The 26,707-nt window shown below is 37.9% G+C and overlaps 2 protein-coding genes across 2 annotated transcripts in view; one reads left to right on the top strand and one right to left on the bottom strand.

Annotated features, from left to right (window-relative positions):
* Nucleotides 1-470: 470 nt before the first annotated feature.
* Nucleotides 471-5,187, bottom strand: syngr3b (synaptogyrin 3b). Its single transcript, XM_039648383.2, has 4 exons — nucleotides 5,013-5,187; nucleotides 3,282-3,516; nucleotides 1,784-1,929; nucleotides 471-833 (listed from the first exon to the last, which is right to left on the bottom strand). The coding sequence occupies exons 1-4, from the start codon at nucleotides 5,112-5,114 to the stop codon at nucleotides 615-617; spliced, it is 702 nt and encodes a 233-aa protein (XP_039504317.1). The 5' UTR covers nucleotides 5,115-5,187; the 3' UTR covers nucleotides 471-614.
* Nucleotides 5,188-13,404: 8,217 nt separating this feature from the next.
* Nucleotides 13,405-26,707, top strand: part of myo15ab (myosin XVAb) — a 46,541-nt gene continuing 33,238 nt past the window's right edge. The window contains exons 1-21 of the mRNA XM_089132523.1: nucleotides 13,405-15,085; nucleotides 15,790-15,872; nucleotides 15,960-16,023; nucleotides 16,097-16,206; nucleotides 16,796-16,870; nucleotides 16,955-17,045; nucleotides 17,921-18,024; nucleotides 18,366-18,429; nucleotides 18,540-18,653; nucleotides 19,270-19,431; nucleotides 19,684-19,797; nucleotides 22,977-23,035; nucleotides 23,119-23,242; nucleotides 23,380-23,475; nucleotides 23,978-24,109; nucleotides 24,191-24,316; nucleotides 24,432-24,509; nucleotides 24,688-24,842; nucleotides 24,982-25,027; nucleotides 26,271-26,395; nucleotides 26,530-26,647. Coding sequence (XP_088988649.1) covers nucleotides 13,565-15,085; nucleotides 15,790-15,872; nucleotides 15,960-16,023; nucleotides 16,097-16,206; nucleotides 16,796-16,870; nucleotides 16,955-17,045; nucleotides 17,921-18,024; nucleotides 18,366-18,429; nucleotides 18,540-18,653; nucleotides 19,270-19,431; nucleotides 19,684-19,797; nucleotides 22,977-23,035; nucleotides 23,119-23,242; nucleotides 23,380-23,475; nucleotides 23,978-24,109; nucleotides 24,191-24,316; nucleotides 24,432-24,509; nucleotides 24,688-24,842; nucleotides 24,982-25,027; nucleotides 26,271-26,395; nucleotides 26,530-26,647 — 3,561 coding nt within the window. The 5' untranslated portion in view covers nucleotides 13,405-13,564. The remainder of the gene's footprint in view (nucleotides 15,086-15,789; nucleotides 15,873-15,959; nucleotides 16,024-16,096; nucleotides 16,207-16,795; nucleotides 16,871-16,954; nucleotides 17,046-17,920; nucleotides 18,025-18,365; nucleotides 18,430-18,539; nucleotides 18,654-19,269; nucleotides 19,432-19,683; nucleotides 19,798-22,976; nucleotides 23,036-23,118; nucleotides 23,243-23,379; nucleotides 23,476-23,977; nucleotides 24,110-24,190; nucleotides 24,317-24,431; nucleotides 24,510-24,687; nucleotides 24,843-24,981; nucleotides 25,028-26,270; nucleotides 26,396-26,529; nucleotides 26,648-26,707) is intronic.

Below are 26,707 nucleotides of genomic sequence, written 5' to 3'. Positions count from 1 at the left end.
TTAAAGGTGCACTATCTAACTTTTTCAATTGGTAAAAAAGTTTTACCCTGAAGGAAATTATTTTTGTGTGTTTTGTATATTCACATGAAATATGACTCTCATGTCAATCGTCTAAAAAATGTAGTCTATTCAACACACTTTATTTCTGTAAACCACTTTTGGTTGAGTAAATTATTTTCATTCTTTTTTTTATTATATTAATTGAATTATTACAATATATCAGTCAAAATTATTTTGACCATGGCTAAAGTAACCAAAAGCATTGCTTAGTGCACCTTTAATTATTTTCCAACTTTTTTGAAAGCTAATAATAAAATGCTTTTCTAAATAAATAGCACATTGTGATTTTGACAATAATTTGTTGCTGACTGCAAATGTAAAATGTGTGGGTAGGCAAAGACAATCATAGTCCCGAAACATCGACTTCTGCTCAAGTTAACGTGAGACTACATTATCATTTAATTCTGTATTATAGTGCGGATTACAGAGGCGAGCATCATCCCTTCGCCACCTTGTTACTAAAACGCGATACGATACATTTAGCTAACATTGACGGCAGTCTATACTCTGTCCTTTAGCGCTGCTATATTCCTTGTCTTCTGATTGGTTGTGGATTAAAAGGCTGGCGGGATGTTGTATCCAGGGGGGCGGGTCTCCACGGTCTCGATGAGCGGCGGACTCTGGTAAGCGTTGACGGGGACGGTAGTCTGACCGATTACATCGTTGGAGGGGTACGGCTGCTTGGGTGCCTGGTCGCCCACAGGCTCGGTGGAGAACAGTGTCATGTCTGTACCCAGCAGGAACCTCTGAACAGCGCACACCGTAAGGCCCGCCTAGTCAGGATAACCAGGATTATGCATATTAGTCTGATTAGCATGTTAGGGAGAAACATAACCAAGCTTTTGTACTATATCAAGCATAGTACCAAGAGTTAGTTGGATGCTTGAGTTAACCAAGTTATCTGACTAGATCTAGAAGGTCAGTTTTATTACTGTTTTTTTAATTATATGCAAAGTATAAATTTGCACATTATTCTTGTTTTTAAGCCCTATATGTTTAAAGCTACACTGTGTGATTTTTGCCCCCATCTAGCGGTGAAAAGGTATATGACCATCCAGTGAATATTAGTTTCAGTTCGTTCTCAATTCCGATTTCCGATTTCGTTTTAACTCCTACGGTGGCCAATGTAGTCCAAGATTAACATGGCTTCCAGTTCGACCTCCTCCATGAGTCTCCTTGAGTCTCCTTGAATTAACGGGTATGTCCCTCTTTGGCTAATGTACTTTCAAGATGGAGGGGCAACATGGCGACCGACATTAGAACCCCTTACCCGTATGTGTTTTCATTGGCATATTATACACTCACGAAAATACTTTATTACTTGAACGAAGTAAATATACATTAATGAGCACGTATATTTTTGAAAGAACTAAGTGTTTTAGCTAAGAATAAACTAAAAGAGTTACACAGTGTAGCTTTAAAATGTTTAGTTATTATAGAGTGCATGCTTTGTATTAACCGTATTGATAGCACTCTGTACTACTATCAGACTAGAATAGTTTAGTGTTCACTTGAGAGTAGAATAGGAAATCTACATCTACACTATTGAGAGACTGTTAGTCTGTTTGGACAAAAGCCTCTGTGTATCCTCCACAAAGGCAGTGTTCTTAAAACTGTGCACTGCTAGAAGACATAGATAAGCCTGAAACACAAACACCAACATTGGCGCTCAAAAATGAACGTAATTGTGACTGTATGTATCTGGGAAGGTGGGATGTCTTACCCAGGTAAGGATGGAGAAGAAAGAGAATGCAATAGCTGCTCGTGCCGCGTCTGACGCCTGCTCCAGCGGCAGCTCCTTAGGGGACGTACGGCTCCACTGATTGGCCAAAAAACAGAATCCCACAAACCAAAGGAACGCCCAAAATCCTAAAGAGAACGGATGGGAAAATGTCAAAAGTACTATTTTGTAATAAAATTATAATCATGCAAAAATACGCAAACTTTTTGAGAGAGAACAGAAAGGGGAAGGGAAACATTTATGAGCGAACACAAAGTTTCTTGAGGGAATGGAAACATTTTGAGAGCAAATGCAAAGTTTCTTGGAGGAACAAAACACATTGAGATGGGAGAAATAAGGATTTAAATGTTTTACTTCCTGCTTATTGTGACGTAAAAATCGTCATTTTGTGTCACGATAAGCAGGAAGTCATATTTCATTAAAATCTTTAGAACTACATATATTAGCTCATTATTATTCCAGGGTGTGGGACCCACTCACCCTACAAGCCTATTACAGATCAGTGGGTGGGACTTCACTTGCAGAAACTGAACACAAACATTTTTAGAGGTTAACGCAAAGGGGAATGCAAACATTTTTAGTGGTGAACGTAAAGGGGAATGCAAACATTTTGAGAGCGAACATAAAGGGGAGCACAAGCATTTTGATACCGAAAGCGAAGTTTCTTGGGGGAACGCAAACATTTTGAGAGCGAACGCAAAGGGGAACGCAAACATTTTATGAGCGAACAGAAAGTTTCTTGGGGGAACACAAACATTTTTAGTGGTTAACCTACGCTTTCTCACGACCAATTCGTACGAATTCGTACGAGTGATTCAAAAGTGGCTAATTCGTACTAATTCATACGACCTCACTCGTACGAATTTGTACGATTTGTCTAAACCCACGTGACGGTTATGTTTAGGAGCGGGGTCAGGGGTAGGTCATTCGTACGAATTCATACGAATTGGCTAATTCGTAAAATATGTAGCAAAATCGTGCTAATTCGTACGAGTGAGGTCGTACGAATTGTTACGAATTAGCCACCTCATAAAAATTCGTACGAATTCCCGTGAGAGCGGGTTGGGTTAACGCAAAGGAGAATGCAAACATTTTGAGCGTGAACATAAAGGGGAGCACAAGCATTTTGATACTGAAAGCAAAGTTTCTCGGGAGAACACAAACATTTTGAGAGCGAAAGAAAAGTGGGACGCAGACATTTTGAGAGTGAACGCAAAGGGGAACGCAAGCATTTTGAGAGCGAACGCAAAGTTTCTCGGGAGAACACAAACTTTTTGAGAGCAAACGCAATGTTTCTCAAGGGAACGCAAATCATTTGCGAGAGAACAGAAAAGCATTGACATAATTTCCCCTCACACCTCATTTGGGTGCCTGTATCAGTTACTGTAAATGTACAAGTAAATAAAAAACACTCACTGGATATTATTGTAACTGCATTTCAGACATAAAATCAATGTGATTAATGACTGGAAGTATTTACCTGAAAAAACAATCTCCAACAACACTGCTCTCTTTCTGTCTTTGACACTGCTGATCTGGGGGAAGTAGACGTCCAGGGCCAGGAAGAAGACACTGGCTAAGAACGCCACAATTCCTATCGTGATACCATAGTTACAGGCATCTGCGTTCTTATTAAAGACACAGTGTAGTCGCTCACTGCCCATATTCACATAGCCCTCATTTATTATAGAAGCAAAGACCACCATGGAGAAGATCTAGAGAGAGAAAAGACATGAGTCACAGAAATAGGTCCATAAACTTCATCCCTAATGTTAAATGAATAAAAACCCTTCAATTATTTGCATTCTCAGAAGGCATCTAAGTAAAGCTTTTCTTCTCTTATATTATACATGCTAAATGGAAGTGACACATCATTCTCTTTACCGATGCTGTGCAGTAGAGTGCATTTCTCCAGAAAGAATTTCATTTACACCTCAAGGAGAAAATGTGGCTAATTCACACTAATGCAACAGATCACGCACTCAACTGCACCCACTCAAACAAGACAAGAGATTAATAAAAAAGTGTGTGTGTGTGTGTGTGTGTGTGTGTGTGTGTGTGTGTGTTGGAGTAGCAGTAAGCAAAAATCAGTAGCAATGCTCAGGAATCATGGTGCCATGTGCTATTTTTGGCCATGAAACCCCATATACTGACGCATACATAACATCACGCAGTCGTCATAGAAACAGTTGCAGCTGCTTTGGTTATTGGCTGGCTGGATCAAACACTGTGTTAAAGGAAGAAGCGACATCAAACATGCCTCTAAGAACACAATGCAGCCAGGTTGATTCAGTCATTAAATAACATACAATAAATTAAATCAGCCAGTTTTAAAAAAAAAAGTTTTAAAAATCAAAACACTATCTCTCTCTACCCTTATAGTATAGGCACTGATCTGGTAATGGGTGCATCAATCAGTCATCCATGAAGTTACTACTGTAAGTTTATTAGTTCTAAGCAAAGCTCACTGTGATAGGCTACTGTAAAAGGGAAAAGTTTCTGCCAATCAATACAGTATATACTGTGTGTATATATAAATATATATATATATATATATATATATATATAGGTACTGTTATAAAGTGAAAAATGTAGGCTGAAAAATCATTTGTCTAGTGTTTAAATAAGAGCTGGTATTAATATTTTGTGTTAAAAAAACACTATTGACCAGACACCAATGGCATGTAAGTAAACCAAGTGTAAACAGGACATTTAGAGGTGAATCAATGACTTTACAGTAATGACATCAGAATGTGCGCCGTCTCTTCCTCTTAACTTTCATATTTCATAATAGGCTTAGAATGAAGAATAGCCAACCTGCAATATTTTTTCATGAAATATCACCCTTGATTTTTGTTAATCACAATATTATAAAAGTCGCATATTTATTAGGCCACCACATTTTAAAAATTACCCAAACTGCAACCATGGCACAACAGCCATTTAAAAAACTGCGCGCACGCCATGCGTGCGTCACTACCACAGCAACATCTGACGCGCGTCCACCTAAAGAAGACAGCATCCTATAATAACATCCAATCATTAAATTACATGATTAAAACTGCTTTAATGTAGGCCTAATACAAATTGTCTAAAAATAAAAATATAAAACGCGTGGAAAATCAACCCATTATTATATTCCTTTGACTATAACTATATGACGGCAATGCATAATCTGACAATTATAATTCATGGTGATTGCTGCTCTTACCCATGCCAGGACTCTTAGGATTGTCTGAGGTTGTTTGACGAATGCGATCGGATCAAAGGCCGAACCGGCTCGGCCCGCTCCAAACGAGCCCGCTCCATCCATCCTCCCGCTGACTGCTACTGCTGCTGCTGCTGTGCGATACTACTCTGCGGAAGAAGAGAGCGGGCGCGTTCACGGGTTCCTGTCGTGCACACCCATAGACGGGCGCGCGCCTGTCAGTGTTAAACATCTCACTGACTCGAATCTTTTGAATCAGTTCACCGAAAAGATTCATTCAGATGCGGTTGTATACTGTAGCCGCCTAGGCTATATATCGTGCGACAGGGGTGCTGGAGGCTTGCCGAAAGGTGAATTACTACAACAGATGAAAAAATACCTAAACCATACCCTGGCTGTGTTCAAAATCACCCTCGATTCACTTTCCCTATTAATCCACTAAAATAGTCCCCAAGGAGTGAATGAAAACGAGTAAGTGAATTTTGCTTTTACATAGTTTGTGTTTTTGTGGTGGTTACAAACATAGATTGTAAATAAATATGTGAAATGTTATGTGACAAGATAAGAATATATTTATAAGCTCGATTTTAATTCAAAATCTGAGTTAATAGCAAGAGGGAGGTCTGGACTATTTTTGCAGCAACTAAAGGCCCGTAAAGACGAGTTTTACAAAGTTGATCGACGTACGAGGAAAGAGCAGCGGATGGATTTTATGTACAAATAATCTACCGATTGTCTCCGAGCTGGCTCATTTAAAACTGGTTCATGTCTCCGAGCAACAGACAGCACAGGTGGTTCAGAGTGTGACTGTAGTAGACTCAGTAGTGCAAGTCACAGAGCAAGAAAAGCTACAACAAGAAATTGGTATACATTGCAGCTAGCCTTGCAAAAATTAATTGAACAAAAACATAACAATGTTACAAGCACACAACAGAGTGTTAGTGCCCTACACCACACAAACACAAACATGCAGCTAAACTATTACACTCAGAAAAGCACAAACACGACACGACAAGTTATGTCAACATCTAGCAGCAGAGTTCAAAATATCTGGCCAGATCAACGCATTTTCATCCCAAGGCGTCATATACTGACACTTTTGCCAATGCGTAGACTTCCAACGCACATGGCACCCTTTAGCGTCAATATAACACACACAGAGTATGGGAAGGTTTAGGTCTGGGGTAGGGTTAGGGTTAGACCACTAGGAGGTTCCTTCTGCCCCATATATCTGCGTCTCATATCTGCTAAAGGGTGCCATGTGCATTGGATGTCTACGCATTGGAAAAATCGTCAGTGACGCCTTGGGATGACAACAGGCTGGCCAGATAGGTGAACCTGATGGGCAAAAAGACAAATGGCACTTTTCCACTACACAGTACCAGCTCGACTCGGCTTGGCTCGGCTCGCCTTTGTTTGGTTTTCCACTTTGTAAAAGTTGTACCTGTACCTGCTTTCGGGTACTTTTTTTTTGTATCACCTCCGGCGAGGTTCTGAGCAAGCTAAGGCGAGCTGATTTAGAAATTAAAAATCAATTGGAAATCTATCATTTATCCTCAATTTTTTTCTGCTGTCATGACTTTTATTGAGCTATAAAGAAAGATAACAACAACAATAGCCTTAATAAATTTGTTCTAATAACGTCCTCATGTCATTTTAATTGTGCAGTCATCAGTTTTTACAAGTCATAACTCTACCGCCCACTGACTCTCATCTCATTTCAATGGTTTGTATCCCCATGTTTTTGGGCATATACTAATGTACTCCATATGGTGGCAGTATAACATACTCAAAAGCATTTAAATTATAGGCCAACACCATCGTGATTACTCATCATTCCTGTATGGTGCCTCCAAAAAGTAACTCTTAATCTAGCAACTCTAGCAAAAAATGTTTTAACTTTTTTCATTGCATTCATTGACTTTCTCAGAACTAAATTCCAATCTTAACTTGATTTGATACTTCATTGTATATGGTATTAGTTATTTTTTTAAATCATTCAGTTCACATTATTTATTGTTGTCTTATAAATAATGTCATGTTTACATTTATTTTGGAATTTAATTTATGTACACTCACTGTGCAGTACAAGATGTTTCCTTCATATCATAATGACACTTTTTTATTTGCTAATGAAGTTGCATATTAAGCTATAGGGTTGTTGCTTCAAAAGAGGTTTTTAATGTCTTCACACATCTAATTTTAAGAATTTCTTGATGTACAGTTGGTATATTCTTCCATTACTCCTTAATCCTCTCTCTCTCTCTCTCTCTCTCTCTCTCTCTCTCTCTCTCTCTCTCTCTCTCTCTCTCTCTCTCTCTCTCTCTCTCTCTCTCTCTCTGTCTCTCTCTCTCTCTTTCTCTCTCTCTTTCTTTCTTATGCCAGTGGGTCACGTCAGTGGGTCACCAAAGGGAACTTTGAAGATAATTGTCAATATTCACCTTTGCACCTACTCCAGTTGGGTCCAAAGCTGCTACATTTTTAATCACTGAAATTAGAGTGTGTCAGTGTGTCCTCCAGCTTTTAAGTAGTTCTTAGATGCCAGGTAACACCAGTTCTTGGCGCTGACCTGGTCACTTCTATGGTTACAACCTTGTGTCAATATTTTTAATTACTCCTGTGCGTGTGCTCCAGTGACACTTTGATTGTTAGTGATTATGTATGAAATATTCAACTGCTAATTAGTAACCTATAAATTAGCAAGTCATTACTTTTCAGTCCTCAACAGGTTGTGTATCGTATAATTGAAAGTGAATTAAATGAGGAATAATTATCGCTATCTAGACAAATGTATTTGGATCTGTTCCAAAACTGTTTTTAAATAATATTTATAAAACAAAAAAGTACCACTGTATTATCTCGATGCAAAAAAAAAAAATGTTCAATCAAAAAGATAAATTAGATTTTGTTTTCTAAACCTCCTTCCCCTCCTGTGAAATGGCATGGTCATCATGTACCAACTTTGGCCCATGGGCCCAAAAGAAATTTGTTTTTGTTTTGTATGTGTGTTTATTGATTTTTTTTTAGCATGTTTTAGCATTTTTTATATTGTTAACCAGTCAAAATCATTGTGCACTTAACGATTATTAAAGGTAGTTGTATTTAACAAATTTAACCAAGTTTTAAGTTTATGCTGTTTTCTTCAAATGTTTAGAGAGTAATCACACTTTCATTCATAACTGCATTCACCACCATAATTTTGTGTGTGTGTGTGTGTCTGACTGACAGTGTGACAGTGTGTGTGCAAGCTTGTGTAGTAACAGGCCTCTGTGCTTACATTATTTATGCTGGAATGAGACCCAAGCTTAAGTTACACCAAGGCAAGTAGAGCTGACAAATTAAGGTTCCTTCTACAGCGCTGCAACAGCACTAAAAACCTGACGCACATCCTCTCACTTACACAGACACACAGCCCCTGTATGAGTCACTCATGGATGGCATATCATCGTTGATGACTTGCTGGAATTATTTGTGTGTTCTTTTGCTGGGAAGTACAGGTAGGTGTACCTCTCTAGTATCTTGATGATCAACATAAGAAGAGAAGAGGAGTGTGTAAGTGCGTGTAAGGTTATAGAAACATACAAACGTACCTCAACACAGGATCTCTATCTTAGAACATCTGCTAGAAGGATACGTTTTCTAGTCCACGTCTGGTGCTGTGGCGTGTGGAACCATGTGAACAGAGATTTATATGCTCTCTGTGTTGAATTCATCTATGACAGTACTGAGAAGAGACAAAGTAAACTCCCCTACAGGTAAGACTATTTTCTTACTTTATTATCCTAAGTAGGGAGAATTTAGAAAAGCTAATGAATTGTGGATGAATATCTGTATGAATGTATTGATTGATGTTGGTTTTGTAAAGAAAACATTTTTGTAGAGTCATTTTTTCAGTCTTAAAATGTAATTTGTACAAAGCAGTTTGTTTGTTTGTTTGTTTGTTTTTTCATGAAGATTCTGTTTAATCATATTTTTATTTGTCATTTTGCAGAAAGGCGGTAGCCTAGCATGGTTTTAAAGGGATAAAATGCCAGCCAAAAAAGACTCAAAATCAGCAGCCAAGAAAGGAGGAAAACCCGAGCCAGAAAAAAGCAAACCAAAGGAAGAAGAAAAGAAAGGAAAAGATGACAAAAAAGGAGCAAAAGATGATAAGAAGGGTGGAAAAGATGACAAGAAGGCAGGAAAGGATGATAAGAAGAAGGGAAAAGAAGAACCACCCAAGGGAAAAGGGAAAGATGATGGTAAGAAGGGAAAGGATAAAGGCAAGGGAAAGAAAGAGGTTATTGAATCTGATGAGGGCTCAGATGCTGAGTTGATGGATGAAGATTTGAGCGAGGAGGATGAGGATGAAGAGTCAGATGGAGGCAAAAGAAAGCGCGGTGGTGGAAAAGATGCTAAAGGTAAAACTGCAAAGGGAAAGTCCAAATCAAGACAGCCTGATTCTGATGAAGATGAGGATGACGAAGATGAGGATGATGAAGATGAGGAGGAAAGTGAAGAGGAGGATAGTAAAGCAAAGAAGAAATCTAAAGATCATCATAAATCTAAAGCAGAGGACGATTTAAAGAAGAAGAAAGCAAAAAAGAAGGAAGTGCCTCCACCTGAACCACCACCTAAAAGAGGACTCAAAAATACCTCAAAACTCTTTATGAGGTTCTCTGGATTTAAGAAGAGGAAGAGCTCAAAGAAGCGACTTAAGAGCACTTCCAAGCTGTTTCTTGGACTTGGCAAAAGGAAGAATCGTTTGCTTAAGAAAAAAAGGAGAAAATCTCTCTTGAGAAATGCTCCAAAGTTCATGATGCGTTTCAAAAACAGCAAAAAGAAGAAAAAAGAGAAGGAAAAAAAAGAGCAATCAGGCCCAAAGCCAACCTATATGCTTATTAAATTAGGTGGCAATTCTAACACAGCGGAGAAGAAAACAGGATTTTTTAAAGGGCTTTTTGGGAAAAAGGAAGCAGGGAATGGGACTGGTTTTAAATCTCGGGGTCAAATATTAGGTAAGATTGCTGGGGCAACAAACTGGCTCACCAAGAGGTTCCTCTCAGTTAAGGGGCGTCAGAGTGGAAGGGGTGATGCCTTTGGGCGGAAAAACAACAAAAAATATCAATATTCTGCTGACAGTCTCCAAGCTAGCATCCGAGCTACTCAAGGGTATCACAATTATGGATATGAACATGACACTGGAGGATATGATCATAATAACCAGAGCAGGGTGGATAGGGGTGCATTTCACAGACAGTCAGTCCAGAGGCATTCTAAAAGGTATAGTGAACAGTATGCCCAAATGGAGGGACACCCTTCGTTTCCACAGCAATACACTCAATATGAGGAACCAAACAACTATTATGACATGGAATCACGTGATCAAGGCTATTATGAGATGCAGGATGGATACTACAACCCTCACACAGCCATGCAGGATGAAAGTGAATTTTATGATGATGGTATGGACTACAATGACCCCTATGAAGTGCAGGATCTGATGGGGAATTATCCACAGGAAATGGGCTACTATAGTCAACAGCATCCACTGGATCCCTATTTAGATGATGGCATTGAGTACTATGATGATAGTCAGTATCCAATGGGGAACCACTATGATCAATATGGGAATGAAATGGATCTGTATTCCCAGGCTCATTTTGGAAATTATGATGACCTTCAGGGCTTCTATGGTGACCCATATGAAGTTGAAATATCAGGTGATCCATATATGGATGCTTATGGGGATTATGGGGATCTTTATTTTCAGGATTATCAAGTTAACTACAGTGAATCAGATGTTGATCCATATCTGCAATCTGCCTACAATATGTATGATCCATATGGTTATCCGATGCAAGATATTATGGAAGGCGAAGAAGCTTATGGAAATTATGGTGAGAAGTATGGAAATTTTTCTATGGAGTCTATGCCCCTTCCTGGAGACATGGAGTTCAGAGTCCCACGACCCCAGGTTAAGCTTTTTGGTAAGGAAAGGATTGATGTTGAGCTTCCTCCTTTGCCTCCACAATATGATTTTGAAGAAATGTCAGACATACAGTATGAAAATTATCCACATATACCCAGAGGCTCAATGAATGATGGTTTTTCACAGGCAATGCATCCACAAGAAAGGTTTCATCCACAAGAAATGTTTCATCCGCAAGAAATGTTTCATCCTCAAGAAATGTTTCATCCGCAAGAAATGTTTCATCCGCAAGAAATGTTTCATCCCACAATGCCTCAAGTGCCCACACCAACTGCCGTGTTAATTAAGCAAGCAAATAATCCCCAGGGATTTGTAAACCAACATATTCCACATATGGCTCAAGTTGGTGGTTTTCCACCATCTCCCACACCAAGCAGGAGGTCAGTAGCAGGGATGGCCTCCCCTGTGTATAAGCCTATGTCACCCATGGTAACCATGGATCCCATGGCAAGTTTTGGAGAGCCAGTTATGGAAGCTAGACGTTCCCCTGTACCTATACGCAGACCGAGCCCCCATGCCTCCCCACAGCTATCCATGCATCCTGTTGGTCCACTCCCTATGAGAAGAAGCCCATCCCCACAGCCGTCTGTGCGTGGCATTGGAAGCATGGGAGCACCTCTATCGCCAAGACTTGCCAGAGGTGTGCCCTCTCCAATAAGTCATGGTCAACACCCTCCATCACCAACTGGACGCCGCAAAATGAGCCAACCTGTTTCTCCAGCACTTTCTAGACGTTTACCGCCTCAGGCTCCATTAAGAGAAAGGCTACCCACTTCACCAACATTCCCTAGACGTTTACAGTCTCAGGCTCCACTTAGAGAAGGCCCACCTGCTTCACCAACAGTCCGTAGACATTTGCAGCCTCAGGCATCCTTTAGAGAGGCACCACCATCTCCTCAGCCAATGCCCGACCGTATGTCCTCACAGGCTCCATCTCGCTATACCAGTCCTCCAGCTTCCCCACGTGCATCTATTCGGAGGAGAAGCCCACCACAGTCCCCTCGTGCCTCAATTAGGAGACCCAGTCCACCCTCTTCACCCTCACAAGTTCATCGTCCATTTGGTGCCAAGAAATTTCAACCCTCTCCATCTCCACTTAGACGAATGAGTCCTCCTTCTTCACCTCAGATGGGTATGCGAACCATGGCCAGTGTTCAGCCGAGGGATCTTCATAGATCACAGTCACCATTAATGGCAAAAAGAGCATCACCTACTCCCTCTCGGAGAAGTTATAATGTGGAACCAAACGCCCAGCAACCACAAGTGCAAGGTAGATCCCCCTCTCCCACCCTCTCCCGCAGGTCCACTCGCCTCATGAAGGATTCTCCACCTTTTGGATCCCCTGGAGGTCGACTGCGAGGAAGGGGACGTCCAAACATCCCCATGGGAGCTGTGAAACCATATCCTGGCCGAGGGGGTCATACTGGAACTCCAACACAAAATGTACGGCCATTTAGACCATCCATACGTAGTAACAGGTCCATGATGCCACAGGACTTCACAGCCTCCCCACAACTCTCAGGTCAACATAGGATGGGCATAAGGGAACAAAGTCGTTTCAATCCTCCAGGGACACCCAATTCAATGAGAAACCCACAGAGACCTATTGGTCGTGGTCGTCCACTCATGGCCAGACAGTCACTTAGGCGTGCACCTGGCATGATGCCCCCTTCACCACAGCTTTCTCAAAAACACATGCCCCTTCCATCTCCCCAGCCTTCCATTAGACATCTCTCCAGACCAGCCTCTCCTCATCCATCTATCATACATGGTTCCCCATTACCAACGCGGTCCCCTTCCCCTAGGGGTTTGCCTACTTCTGTTCTTTCTGGTCCTCCAACATATGATGCTTCATTTGCATCTCCTTTACATTTAGTTGCAGAGCCTATCCCTGTAGAATATGATCAGGTTAGAGGTGTACCTCATTCACCAATGCTTACAAGTGCCCTCCAAAATCAAAGGGTCCATAATGCAACCTATACTTCACCATTACAACAGCCTATGTCACCTTATGCTCCTGAGATCATTAATGTTCCACAGTTTCCAAGTCAACCACATTCACCAGCTCCCTCCCTTGCCCTGCAAAACCCTAACCAAAGCCATGCTGATAATTTTTCCCAATTACAACCAGTACAATCACCATATACTCCTGAAATGGTTGTACTGGATCAACACAGAGCAGAGATGGCATCTCCTCTTTTGTCGAATGCCTTACAAAATACTCATCTCAGAGAAGCTTCTTATATGTCGCCCTTGCAAAGACCAGGTTCACCGTATGCTCCTGAAGTAGCTCAGTTTGGTGAGATCCCTGAACAACAGTCTTTTTCTTCACCATATGCTCCTCAAATGGAAGCATTTGAACAATTTCCAGTTCAGCCAGCATCACCTTTGCTGTCCAATGCAATTCACATTGCTCATTGCTCTTCAAAATACAAATGTCCGCAATGCTTCTTACCGAACACATTTACGTCGCAGGGGATCCCGTGTTCCCCCTGGCTATCGTCCAAGAGGATCTCCAGTTCTTTCAACAGCTTTGCAGAACCAAAATGTCCGTCAAGCATCATACAGAGCACCTGTTCAGGGAATGGTCTCCCCTTATGCACCTGTGCCAGGGCATAGGCAGGACCCTAGGACATCTATTTTTTTGTCTGATGCATTACACAACCCCCAACTTCGAGGTGCCACTTACCAACTGCCTGATGGCACATTAGTATATGGTACTAATCCTGCTGGGTCCGTAGGCATGGACCCACGACAGCAACAGTCGTTCTCACCTAACCTCTCAAATGCTTTGCAGAACAGAAACATAAGAAATGCCTCTTATAGACTTCCAGATGGAACAATAATGTACCCAGAATCTCATTTACAGCAACCGTCTTCTCCAAACCTGTCAAATGCCTTGCAGAATCAAAATCTGAAGAACGCAACTTATAGACTTCCAGATGGAACTCTTGTAATTGCAGGACAACAACAGCAAACCTCACCTAACCTGTCGCATGCACTTCAGAATCAGAATATTAGGAAGGCATCATATAGACTGCCAGATGGGACAATAATAATGACTGATCAGCCAGTGGAATCAACATCTCCCAATCTAGCCAATGCTCTCCAAAACCAAAACATTAGAAATGCAACTTACAGATTGCCGGACGGCACATTAGTAACAGCAGACTATGGACAATCCAAACCTACTTCCCCAAATTTATCGGCGGCACTTCAGAACCAACAAATGAAAAATGCCAGCTATCGTTTACCTGATGGGTCAATTATAAGTGGACCAGCTTATGAAGTTAAATCTCCAAATTTGGCAAGCGCGCTTCGGAATCAGGATGTTCGTAATGCTACCTACAGGTTACCTGATGGCTCCATAATAAGTGCTGATGCAAGTTATAAAACTGCATCCCCAAATTTGTTCTCTGCCCTGAGAAATGAGGATATGAGGAATGTCTCCTATCGGCTTCCAGATGGATCTGTTATTTCACAAGCTTTATATAAACCAAGTAGCCCAAATATTTCAAATGCCTTGCGGAATGAAAACATACGCATGGCCACTTACCAGCTACCAGATGGATCTGTAATATCTGCAGATCCTCGAAGACATAAAACCGGTCCAGATCTATCAAAGGCACTTCTAAATCAAAACCTTCGCAATGCCTCATACAGATTACCTGATGGATCCACCCTCACTCAAGGATTTAATGTCCCCACTTCACCACAATTAATGGATGCTTTAAAGAATCCTAACCTGAAGAAAGCCTCTTACCAACTACCGTCAGGGATCTCCGACTATATGATATCCTCTGGACAGGTGATTATTGGGCCAGATGGTCGTTATGCTGTGGTTCCACCACAGCGGAAAGGTCCAGGTGGGCCAGAAGAGCACTGGGCTCAAAATGCTAGAGAGGGGGAAACTGCAGAGGACCTGTGGGCTGCAGAAAAAGTCTTGCCTCATGATACAGTACAGAACCTCATCAAATGGTCTATGAGTCGTGATGAGAAAATGGAATTCCTTACCTCTCCACCTGGTGGTCTTAGGCCAGGGGAAACAGAGCTGCAATGGGTGCCAGATCGTGAAGGGGAGCCAAAAGGACAGTGGTATGACAAGGTAAATCCCTACAGACATAATACCAACATTAATTATTTTCAATAAATATTAATTGACTTATTTATTTAACTAATGGTATCAGAAGTTATCAAATGCATTGGATGTTGAACTCTATATCATGCTTTCATTTTCTCCTCTATTCACTTGGTAAATATTCATTTGGAAGCAGATAAATATAGGCTAACATTAAGAGATGCCTCTCTTCACTGGAATGCTACAGTGAATTCATGATTATGTTTGTGGATCATATTTATATATTCACTAAAACTTCTATATCTCATGTTTATATTAGGAAGGAATTATAAATAAGCAGACTGTTAAATTTGACTATTAATGTTGTCAATTAGACAGCAATGAAGTTGTCATAAGTCTATTAGGCATTGAGCCTTAAAGGGCTAACCCTTTAACAAAAGGTCCAGCCAAGCTCACCTATCTTCATCAGGTTTAAGCTGCAGTCCACAGCTTCATTGTATGTCAGATGAGATTTACAAGGCTGATTATAACTCCTCTTAGGTTACCTTGCTGACCAGTGATAATCATCTCTACATTATTGTAGTGCAGGCCCTAAAAGACAACTTGACCTAATTCATCAGAGAAGATATTCTCTAATGTAATTTAATGAATGACTTCTCAAATTTCTTTGAATGTTCTCAGATTGCATTTTTCTTTTCTTTTGATGAGCACAAGTTGTATTTTTCAAACAGATGTATTCTATAAGGAGCCTGCCTACTGTCAGCTACAGAACAAAAAGGGAAGGGGATGGAGTTGAGGACATGACACAAATGGAGTATGTCAGCATAAATATACATAGTAATGTATGTGTAAAGTTGATCATTAGAATCAAAATAAATAATTCTTCCTCAATTTCTTGCAGAGAGCTTTCGGAGGCAGCAGTATTGATAAACCTGAAGACTCGCTTTGATCAACAGCTTATCTATGTGAGTCTTGCATTCTAGTTTTAATTACTTTGCACAAACATATAATAAATATCTTTTTTTGTCTTCTAAGCAGACATACATTGGCAGTATCCTGGTATCTGTGAATCCATACCAGCTATTTAACATCTATGGCACAGATATGGTTCTGCGGTACGAGGGCCATGGCTTGGTAGATAACCCACCGTGAGTCACAACAACACAGTCATAACTATTCTCAATACTTTTTTTTTATTTGTCTGCTCTGTTTGGCAGATAAGATAACATGCTTTCATTCTCGAAAACCACGAACGAAATTACAAGCTAGAAGAAAATGCAGACCCAGACATTAAAGACATTTATAATGTCACAAAATATGTCTATTTCAAATAGTTTTCAAGAACAATAATAAGAAATGTTTCTTGAGCAGCAAATCCGCATATTAGAGAATGATTTCCGAAGGATTATGTGACACTGAAGAATGGAGTAATGATGCTGAAAATTCAGCTTGGCCATAACAGCAATAAATTATTTTAGAATATATTAAAATAGAAGCCAATCATTTTAAATTGTAATAACATTTCACAATTTTATTGTTTTTACTGTGTTTTGGATCCAGTTAATAAAGCCTTGGTGAGAATAAAAGACTTACTGACCCTAAACTTAGTAGTGTACATTAAAAGTCTGAGAAAGATGAAGATTTTATCCTGCATCCATTTACAATATTTTTTGATAGTTTTTACCTCCAAAAAAAGACAGTATGTAGACCTACTGTCTTATACATGTTTGTTTTCAGTCATCTCTTTGCCATTGCAAACATTGCCTACACAACAATGATGGACATCAAGCGAAACCAGTGCATCATTATCAGGTCAGGTGATGGCATGTGTGTGTCAATTGCAGAGGACGTAATAATACACTGATATGTTGTATTAGTAAAATGTTTGTATTGTAGTGGGGAAAGTGGTTCTGGAAAGACAGAGGCGACCAAACTGGTTCTGAGGTACCTCACTGCTATTCACCATAAGAGGAACATTACACAACAGGTACGTGTGTAGGATTATTAAGTACACACTGAATTTTCTTATAGACAATGATGCCCGCATACACCTCTGTGATTTCGCCAGGTAGGATATGTTATTGGATCAATATCCTTATTGGATCAACATCCTTGTTTTGGATGTAGAACATTGTTTGGATATCGTTAATACTTTTAATTAATTGAAATAAATCTGAAATAAAATAACAAATATTACATGAAAATCTCAAACTTAAAAATGTAGAAATTTACAAAAAATTACCAACAAAAATACATTAAAGCTGAATGGAAATATTATATATATATATATATATATATATATATATATATATATATATATATATATATATATATATATATATATATATATATATATATATATTAATAAAACTAATAAAAATGAAAAGCACATAACAAAATTGGCAAAACATTAAAAAAAAAAAATATATATATAAATACTATAAAGGTTAAAAAAAAATATATATATATAGATAGATATAGATATAGATATAAAGGGTATTTAAATAATACTAAAATAACAATGTTAGTAATAGGGTATCTTTGGTAGATATGTTGTTCCAGGTCCAACAAAAGATGTTGATCCAGGAACAAGTCTAACTTTGCAAAATCATAGGCAGCAAGTGTGTGTTATAGAGTACATTTCTGGAACAACAACATTTTGTTTGAATCTATGCATATGGTGTATGCAGTGTTTGTTAATGAATGTATAATTTGTCTTTTTGTTTTTCTCTTTAATGCTTTCTTCTATACAGATTGAGGTAAATCTGTGAAATTTATGTTTTTGCTGATAGCCTAATAACTCTAACTTAGTAAACATTACTGCATACATCTGTTAGTAAGTTTCAGTTTCTTAATATCCAGATTCTAGAGGCAGCTCCTCTTTTAGAGTCGTTTGGGAATGCTAAGACGGTTCGAAATGATAACTCCAGTCGCTTTGGGAAATATGTGGAGGTCTTTTTGGAGGAGTGAGTATTCCTTTATATATAAATATATATATTGTACATTACTTCTGTTTCTGAACTGAAAATCTCTTTCAAGCAATGTTAAATTGACTGCTTGAATGTTACATTGCGTAACTCGTTAGCATCTCTCTAGCCTGAAACTGTTGCTTGAGAGGCAACACTGTAAGGGAACTAGATCTGTACCGCCTCAGCTTGTGTGAAAGTAGGGCAGTAAGGTTGCTACTGTATTTTACCTCTGAATGCTAAGAGAGGAAGAGAGATGGAAAGAGAATTGAGAAGGTACAAGTAGGGCCAAAAATAGTTCACAAACAAGACCAATCTGTGTGTGTTGTTGTCCGTATCAGAGGGGTGATCAGTGGTGCCATAACCTCGCAGTATCTACTGGAAAAGTCCAGGATCGTTTTTCAGGTTGGTTGTTTCTTTTCCTTTTAACTTGGAAAAGGCTAAAAGAGCTCTGTATTTATCACTGACATTTGGGACCTTATCTGACCTGTGTGTGTGTGTGTGTGTGTGTGCAGGCCAAAGATGAGAGAAACTACCACATCTTTTATGAGATGCTGGCTGGACTTCCTACTCACATGAAACGGGCCTTCTACCTACAGGAGGCTGAAACCTATTACTACCTGAACCAGGTACATGCAGACATATACTAATGCAAGTTGCCAAGACACACCGAATAAATATAGGCGTATCAATAGGCAAATAATCTAGATGATAAAATATTAAAAGGTAATTGTTTCTTTTGATGGATTTCAGCTTGCGTCTCTTATGCTCACCAAGGCTGCATTTATTTGATCAAAAGTACAATTTTAAAATATGATTACAATTTAATAATTTCTCTAGTCGCACGATCCTTCAGAAATCATTCTAATATGCTGATTTGCTGCTCAAGAAACATTTATTATCACTGTTGAAAACACTTACGCTGCCTAATATATATTTTTTCTGGATTCTTTGATGAATTATTCGATTATAGATTATAAATGTATCTATTGTCACTTCAAATGAATGAAAAAAACAGTTCTTTCAAAAACAATTCTTACTGACCCCAGACTTTTGAACAGTAGTGTATACAGTATTCCTAGTATAATTTAAGAACATCATAGCCTATTATTATATTTTATTAATATCATTATTTTCTAGATTTCCTTTGCTAAATTAAAGGTGAACCTACATTGTATAAAAGTGCTTATCTAAGGGATTGTATTATTATGTCATAGTGATGTCATTTATCATGGTTCATGTTAGGGTGGCAACTGTGAGATCATTGGGAAAGATGATGGGGAGGACTTCAGGAGGCTACAGAGTGCCATGGAAATTCTCCACTTCAGTCCTGAAGACCAGAGCAGCATATTCAGAGTGTTGTCGTCCATACTGCACCTGGGCAATGTCTTTTTCCATAGAGTAGAGGTACTGACCGCAAATTGACATTTTAAAATTTCCTTTCACTTTTGTTTGCACACCAAGCCTATAATAATAAACAATTTCACTGTGTTCCAGCTCTTCCCATTTGTCACAGAACAAGATGTTTGTAGATGAAATATTTGACCCTTGTATATAGCAGTTTTCTTGATTGTACTTTCATGTAAATATAGCAAACATACTGTATATGGACAATGTAAAGAGTCTTGTGGACCGTGTGCTTTGGGTTCTCGGTCTCAGACAGAAGTGCAGGAGACAGCTGGTGTGGTGAGCACTCAGGAGATTCGTGCTGTAGCCGATCTGTTGCAGATTTCTCCAGAGGGTCTGCAGAAAGCCATCACCTTCAAAGTGACGGTACGGGTAAATACATGTTTACATATGCAAAAATCCATAATGTGTTCTGAAAAAGTGAATGTACACTGTTAGATCTGTGTTTCTATGAAGAACCTTTAACATCCATGGAATCTTTCCATTGCCCAAAAGTTTCTTTAAAGTGAAAAAAGGTTCATAAAATGTTCTTCACACCAAGAGAAAAAAACTGGGGAACTGAAAATGATGTTCAATGGCATTGCTGAAATACACTTTTATTTTTAAAGGAGTAGTTCACTTTTAAAAAAAACTTTTGCTGATAATTTACTCACCCCCATGTCATCCGAGATATCCATGTCATTCTTTCTTCAGTCGAAAAGAAATTAAGGTTTTTGATGAAAACATTCCAGCATTTTTCTCCATATAGTGGACTTCAGTGGGAACCAAATGGTTCAAGGTCCAAAAGACACTTTCAGCGCAAACTGTTCAAAGGGCTTTAAACGATGAATAAGGGTCTTATCAAGTGAAACGATCACTCATTTAAAAAAAAAAAAAAAACAAAGTTTAAGTTTTATAAGCTCAAATGGTCGCCTTGCTCTGTACTGTGATGCGCGTTCGTGACTCTCCTGTTCGAACTCGTTTATCAAAATAAACAAAACTTTTTTGTGTCATTTGGTTCATTTAACGAACTAAATGAACGAGTTGACTCGGGAAAAGATTTGTTCGCGACTCTCCTGTTCGAACTCGTTTATCAAAATGAACAAATCTTTTTTGTGTCATTTGGTTCATTCAACGAATGTAATGAACGAGTTGACTCGGGAAAAGATTCGTTCATTTTGATGAACGAGTTCGAACAGGAGAGCCACGAACGCAGAGCAAGGTGACCTTATAAAACTTAAACTTTGTTATTTATTTATTTTAAATGATTAATCGTTTCGCTAGATAAGACCCTTATTCATCGTCTGGAATTGTTTAAAGCCCTTTGAACAGTTTGCACTGAAACTGTCTTTTGGACCTTGAACTGTTTGGTTCCCATTGAAGTCCATTATATGGAGAAAAATCCTGCAATGTTTTCATCAAAAACCTTAATTTCTTTTCGACTGAAGAAAGAATGACATGGACATCTTGGATGACATGGGGGTGAGTAAATTATCAGCTAAAGTTTTTTTAAAACTGAACTACTCCTTAAGTGTAGTATTTTTGGCTACTTTCATTTTACTTTCATTGTATTTTTGGCTACTTTCATTTTATACTTTCAACATATTGATTTCATGGGAAAGGGAAAGCCAGACTCATACTCACGTCGCCCATGGATTCTACATTTTCATATTTTTCTGACACGATTGTGAACGCTTGGGGCAGAAATAAAGAGAAAAAAGAAACATTGTAATGACAAGTAAGCAGGTTGCTGTTAATGAGGTCCAGTAACCTAGTTTAATTATTCTGAGTTCAGCTCTATGGAAACCACGGTAATCTAATCAAGGGTTGCTCAGGGCTTGAGTAATCTTAACACCTAATAGTTTGCTCACTCAGTGCCAGCTTGACATTACATCATACAAAGATCAATGTAGGTTAACGAGGAAAGACGAGATACCATCAGGTTAGCTGTATTTCTATAGCAATGTCAGACCTGTAATCTCACAAGAGGTGAAAAAGTTTACATGTTTATGAAGGTCTGGGGACATCCTCCCCCATAAGAAAACTTTTGTGATTTTTAACTATGATATGGAGGGTTTTTTTTTTTTGTTGTTGTTGAAATTCACCCAAACGCATTTTGTCGTTTTTAACACACTCTAAGCATTTTTTATGTTCGCTTTATTCAAACAGAGGTGTTACATGAATACAGTGTGATTTGTTAGTGTGTTTGTGGTTTGTGTCATGTTGCTCATTTAATAAGTAAAGCACTGCTATCCAGAGCTCACAGGTTTGTGTTTACACCACTTACTTGGATCAGCTGTCACATAACACTGTCTCAATTGCACACGCTCACTATGACAGTACAAGTGACATAGTCTCTGTGTGTGTGTGTGTGTGTGTGTGTGTGTGTGTGTGTGTCTGTCTGACGAACTTATTAACCCCTTGACTGACACCTGCCCGTCTACGGGCAACCTAAATTTACTTCACTATATATTACTATTAAATCCTAATCTTGTCATAACAAACTATATATCATTGGAAAGGTCTAAGACTGCTAAATAGATATTTGACTGCTGTTTTTTGCAACAAATTTTTTAAGAAGAGAAACCGATGATTTTATGACAAGAGTGCGCCTCAAAAAAAATCTGCACCATGACAGGAGTTCTGACCTTTGTCACAAAAAGTTGACGCACACACCTTTAATAATTGAAACTTTGGGTTTTCGTGCTAAAAGTTCATAATAAAACATATAATCTAGTGTTTTTCAATAAAAAATTATAATATAATAATATTATCTTCTAAAATTATAATATATATATATATATATATATAATCCTCTAAAATATTATATTATCTTTTTTAATCACCTTTTTTTAATATATCACAACTTTTAGTAGTTATCATAAATTACGTATCATTTGAAAGCTTACAAACTCAGAATTCGTCCTGTGAAAAACGTTTTATAATTGAATGTTGCGTTACCATAGAAATGGTACTCTAAATCAGGCTCCGCCCCTTTTGGGCATCATTATATTTCATAATTTATGATCAAAACCTTTTCTAATCTTGACAAAACACATATTGTCAGAAAGGTCTGTGCCTCAAGGTTCCACATTTTGTAGCAGAATTGATATTTGGACAGAAATTTATTAATTTGTAAAGGCAGAATGTATACAACTAAATTCAATTTAATTCAATTGCACCCGGTGGCTGTTTTTGGTACTACGCCTAAACAAAATCTCATGGGAACTTCAATTTTTGTGATATCAACTTCAAATTTGGAACATAACTTGGTTAGATTTATGGCTTTGATTTTATAGTAATTTTAGAGTAAAAAATATTTTGTAAAATAAAGCTTTTAAAAAATATATAGTACAGTATATTTGATTTACTGTAAATTTACAGTAAATTTGTTTTCACTTCAGCAATAATCTGCTGAGTGTTTTCTTTAAAACAAGACCAAACTTGGGTATATATTCCAAAGTTTGAATAGTGCATTTTTACCCCCATTCTCAAAAAGGGGGGTGACGGCTTTTAAACATACTGTATACAGTAACTAAGCAGTGTGTTATTTGGTTTTGCCACAGGAGGCTATGCGAGAGAAGATACACACTCCCCTCTCAGTAGAAAATGCTATGGATGCCAGGTACTCATTACTCATACTCGTTATCTGCAATAGCTTGATTTTTCATTGCATTTTAGGTATGTATTTCTATTTCTCTATCGCAGAGATGCAGTTGCCAAGATCCTTTATTCCTTGCTCTTTCAATGGCTGACAGAACGAATCAATGGACGGGTCTACCCCAGGAATGAGGCGCTGTCCATATCTTTACTGGATATATACGGGTTTGAGGTATACACTTCCACTAACACAGAAGCTAATTCTATATTAGATACATTTTTTCATAAAGGTCAAATGTGTTATTGTTTAGGAATTTAGACCTTCTAAATTGCATATATCTCCATGTCATCTTCCTCTGTATTGTCCAGAGCTTGATGTTCAACAGCTTTGAGCAGCTCTGTATCAACTATGCCAATGAGACACTGCAGTTCTTCTTCAACAAAATTATTTTTAAACTAGAGCAGGTGAGAATCTCATTTAACCATCATTTAGAAGTTCGGGGTCATGTGATGTTTTTGAAAGTCACATGTGCTCACCAAGGCTGCATTCATTTGATCAAATACAGTAAAAACAGAAATTGCTGTTTTCTACCTAATATAGTTTGAAAAGTAATTTATCCCTGTGATGGCAAACCTGTATTTACAGTCTTCAGAAATCACTGTGATATGATGATTTGGTGCTTATGTTATCAATGATAAAAATGGTTGTGCTGCTTACATTCATTTTGAATTATTATTATTTATATATTTTGGTTTGGGATTCTATGATAAATAGAATGTTCAAAAGAATTTATTTGAAATAGAAATCGTTCAGTTTTGATCAATTTAATGCAAAATGAAAAACAAAAATCTCACTGACCCCAAACTTTTGAGCAGTACTAATTAATACAGTACAGTACTTAATAATAAGTATTAATTCTACATTTAAAAACATAACAGCACACTCTCTTTCGGCATGTGTCTGCAGGAAGAGTACATTCGAGAGCAAATCAACTGGAAAGAACTGATCTTCACTGACAACCAGGCATGCATAGACCTTATCGCTGCAAAGCCCCATGGGATACTCCGCATCCTTGATGATCAGAGCGGCTTTCCACAGGTTATACACTTGGGATTTCAATAGGGATAAAGTAAGGAAACCTGATATGTTAACACTACATGTTTTAACATTTGTTGCCAGGCCACTGACAACACCTTCCTTCAGAAGTGCCACTATCATCATGGAAACAACCCCCTTTACTCCAAGCCAAAAATGCCACTGCCAGAGTTTACTGTCTATCACTATGCTGGCCGTGTAACTTACCAGGTAATAGAAATGACAGAGTGCACAGGCAGTATTATATGTCATGTCAAAGCTTCTACTCTAATTTTAGGTTTTAATATTACCAGCCTGTCTAAAGAGAATCTCACACTGATTTCAGATCCATAAGTTTCTGGATAAGAACTTCGATCAGGTTCGGCAGGAAGTATTGGATCTGTTTATGCAGAGCCAGAACCGAGTGAGTCCATGTATCTCCATGCATGCATCTGTAGCGTGTGTTTTGTGTGTATGTGAAAGCATATCCTATTTTTTCTTCTCTAAAAGAAAAAAATTAAAATGAGACAACATGAAATAGAGGCCACAATTTTCTCTGCTTATGCATATGATTCTTTTCTTTTTTTGTTGTTGTTTTCTAGATGGTGTCCAATCTCTTCATAAAGCACGCTGAGATGCTGAATCAGCAAAAAGGAGCAATGAACAGGAACAGCACAGTGACTCGGAGATATCAGCCCTCTACCGTGGCCGCCAAGTTCCAGCAATCACTACAAGAGCTCCTTGACAAAATGGAGAGGTCTTGTACACTCATAAACACAAAGAGATGTACAATATTACACATGCACATACACATACATTCATATATTTGATTCTCCTGATTATGTCTTTGGCGGAATTTGTTTAGTTATATCTCCTGTTCTTCTCAATTTTTTCAGGTGCAACCCATTTTTTGTGCGCTGCATAAAGCCAAATAATAACAAGGTATGAGTAGACATTCGTAAAGCATCAATATCACGTTTTATTAGGTACTTGGGTTAGGTTAGGGGCGTGAACAAACACCTAACCCTAACAATAACCCTAACAACTTCACTGCAGCACCCACATTTCCTTCTGACAATTTTCACTTCTAATAATTAAGATTAATGTTATTGAACATTGTAACATAATGAAATATTATTAAAATTTAAAAGAACAATTTTGCTTTTTACTTAGGGCTGTCAAACGATTAATCGCATCCAAATTAAAAGTTTGTGTTTACATAATATATGTGGGTGCACTGTGTATAATTATTTTATTTATATAAATACACACACATGCTTGCATATATTTAAGAAATATTTTCATGTATATACTGTATATATATTTATATATAATTTATATTATATATAAATATAAATATTTTATATATAAATAATATTTTTTTCTTAAATATACATGCATGTGTGTATTTTTATATATATATATATATATATATATATATATATATATATGTGTATACAAAATAATTATACAAAGTACTCCCATATATATTATGTAAACACAAACTTTTATTTTGGATGCGATTAATCATTTGACAGCCCTAATTTTAATATATTTTAAAATGTTTTGTTTTTTTTAAGGGAAAACTGAATGTTCAGCATATTTATCATATTAATTTTATGAATAATAATTATTATAATACTATCAAAGTTGAATTTATTTTAATACATTCAGGGTTGTTTGATGAATGCAAAGTTCAATGAACAGAATTTATTTAAAATAAAAATTCTTTTGAAGCATTATGCATGTCTTTACTGTCAGTTTTGATCAATTTAATCCCAAACCTTTGAATTGTAGTGTATCACAGTTTCCACAAAAATATTAAGGAGCAAAACTAATAAGATACTAATAAGAAAATGTTTCTTAAGCAGCAAATCAGCATATTAGAATGATTTCTGAAGGATCATGTGACACTGAAGGCTGGAGTAATGATGCTGAAATTTCACTGGTGGAATAAATTACATTTTAAAATCTATTACAATAGACACATTTATTTTAAATGATAATAATATTTCACAATATCATTGTTTTTACTGCATTCGACCAAATTAAATTTTTTTTAATATTCAAAAAATTCTTAGTGGTTAATGTTTGTGCGTTTGAGTGTTCAGCTTTTTGCTTATGATTTTGTGTTACCACTCTGATGTGTATTTGAATTAAATTAAGTATTTGTGTGTCCATTCAGGAACCTGGTATATTTGACCCTGAGTTGGTCGCCACACAGCTCAGATATTCGGGAATCTGGGACACAATCCGCATCAGGAAGGAAGGCTATCCAGTCAGAGTGCCGTTCCATAAATTCTTAAACAGGTATCCTACTCAACAGCTGGTGCTTGTTACTTTTGGTTGCAATGACATACGGTGTGTAATCTAGTCTAGTGCTATAAATAGACGTATGCATGCTAGTGTATAGAACACAGATCTTTTAATAAATGTGTCCCCAGGTACAAAGCCCTGCTGGGAATGAAGACGCCACCACCTCCAGATGGAGAAAACTGTGTCATTATGTTAAAGAAGCTCTGCCCAATCAACAAAGGAGATTATCAAGTGGGTGTGTCAAAGGTAAGCAGAACAATAAACATTGCACTTGTAAAGACGCCAAAATTTGTCTGTCTTCAAAAA

This window comes from Pimephales promelas, chromosome 6 (genome assembly GCF_988280905.1).
Source record: "Pimephales promelas chromosome 6, fPimPro1.hap1.1, whole genome shotgun sequence".
In the NCBI taxonomy this organism is placed as follows: domain Eukaryota; kingdom Metazoa; phylum Chordata; class Actinopteri; order Cypriniformes; family Leuciscidae; genus Pimephales; species Pimephales promelas.
The sequence above is the reverse complement of the archived record's forward strand: the minus strand, read 5'-3'. Positions and strand labels throughout refer to the sequence as shown.

What these genes read in the sequence shown, in the direction of transcription:
- syngr3b (XM_039648383.2), bottom strand. Translation starts at nt 5,114, where the DNA reads ATGGATGGAGCGGGCTCGTTTGGAGCGGGCCGAGCCGGTTCGGCCTTT. An exon ending in GTTGGAGATTGTTTTTTCAG is followed by an intron (nt 1,930 to 3,281) that starts GTAAATACTTCC and finishes CGTTCTCTTTAG; the next exon opens with GATTTTGGGCGTTCCTTTGG. An exon ending in TCTTCTCCATCCTTACCTGG is followed by an intron (nt 834 to 1,783) that starts GTAAGACATCCC and finishes TATCCTGACTAG; the next exon opens with GCGGGCCTTACGGTGTGCGC.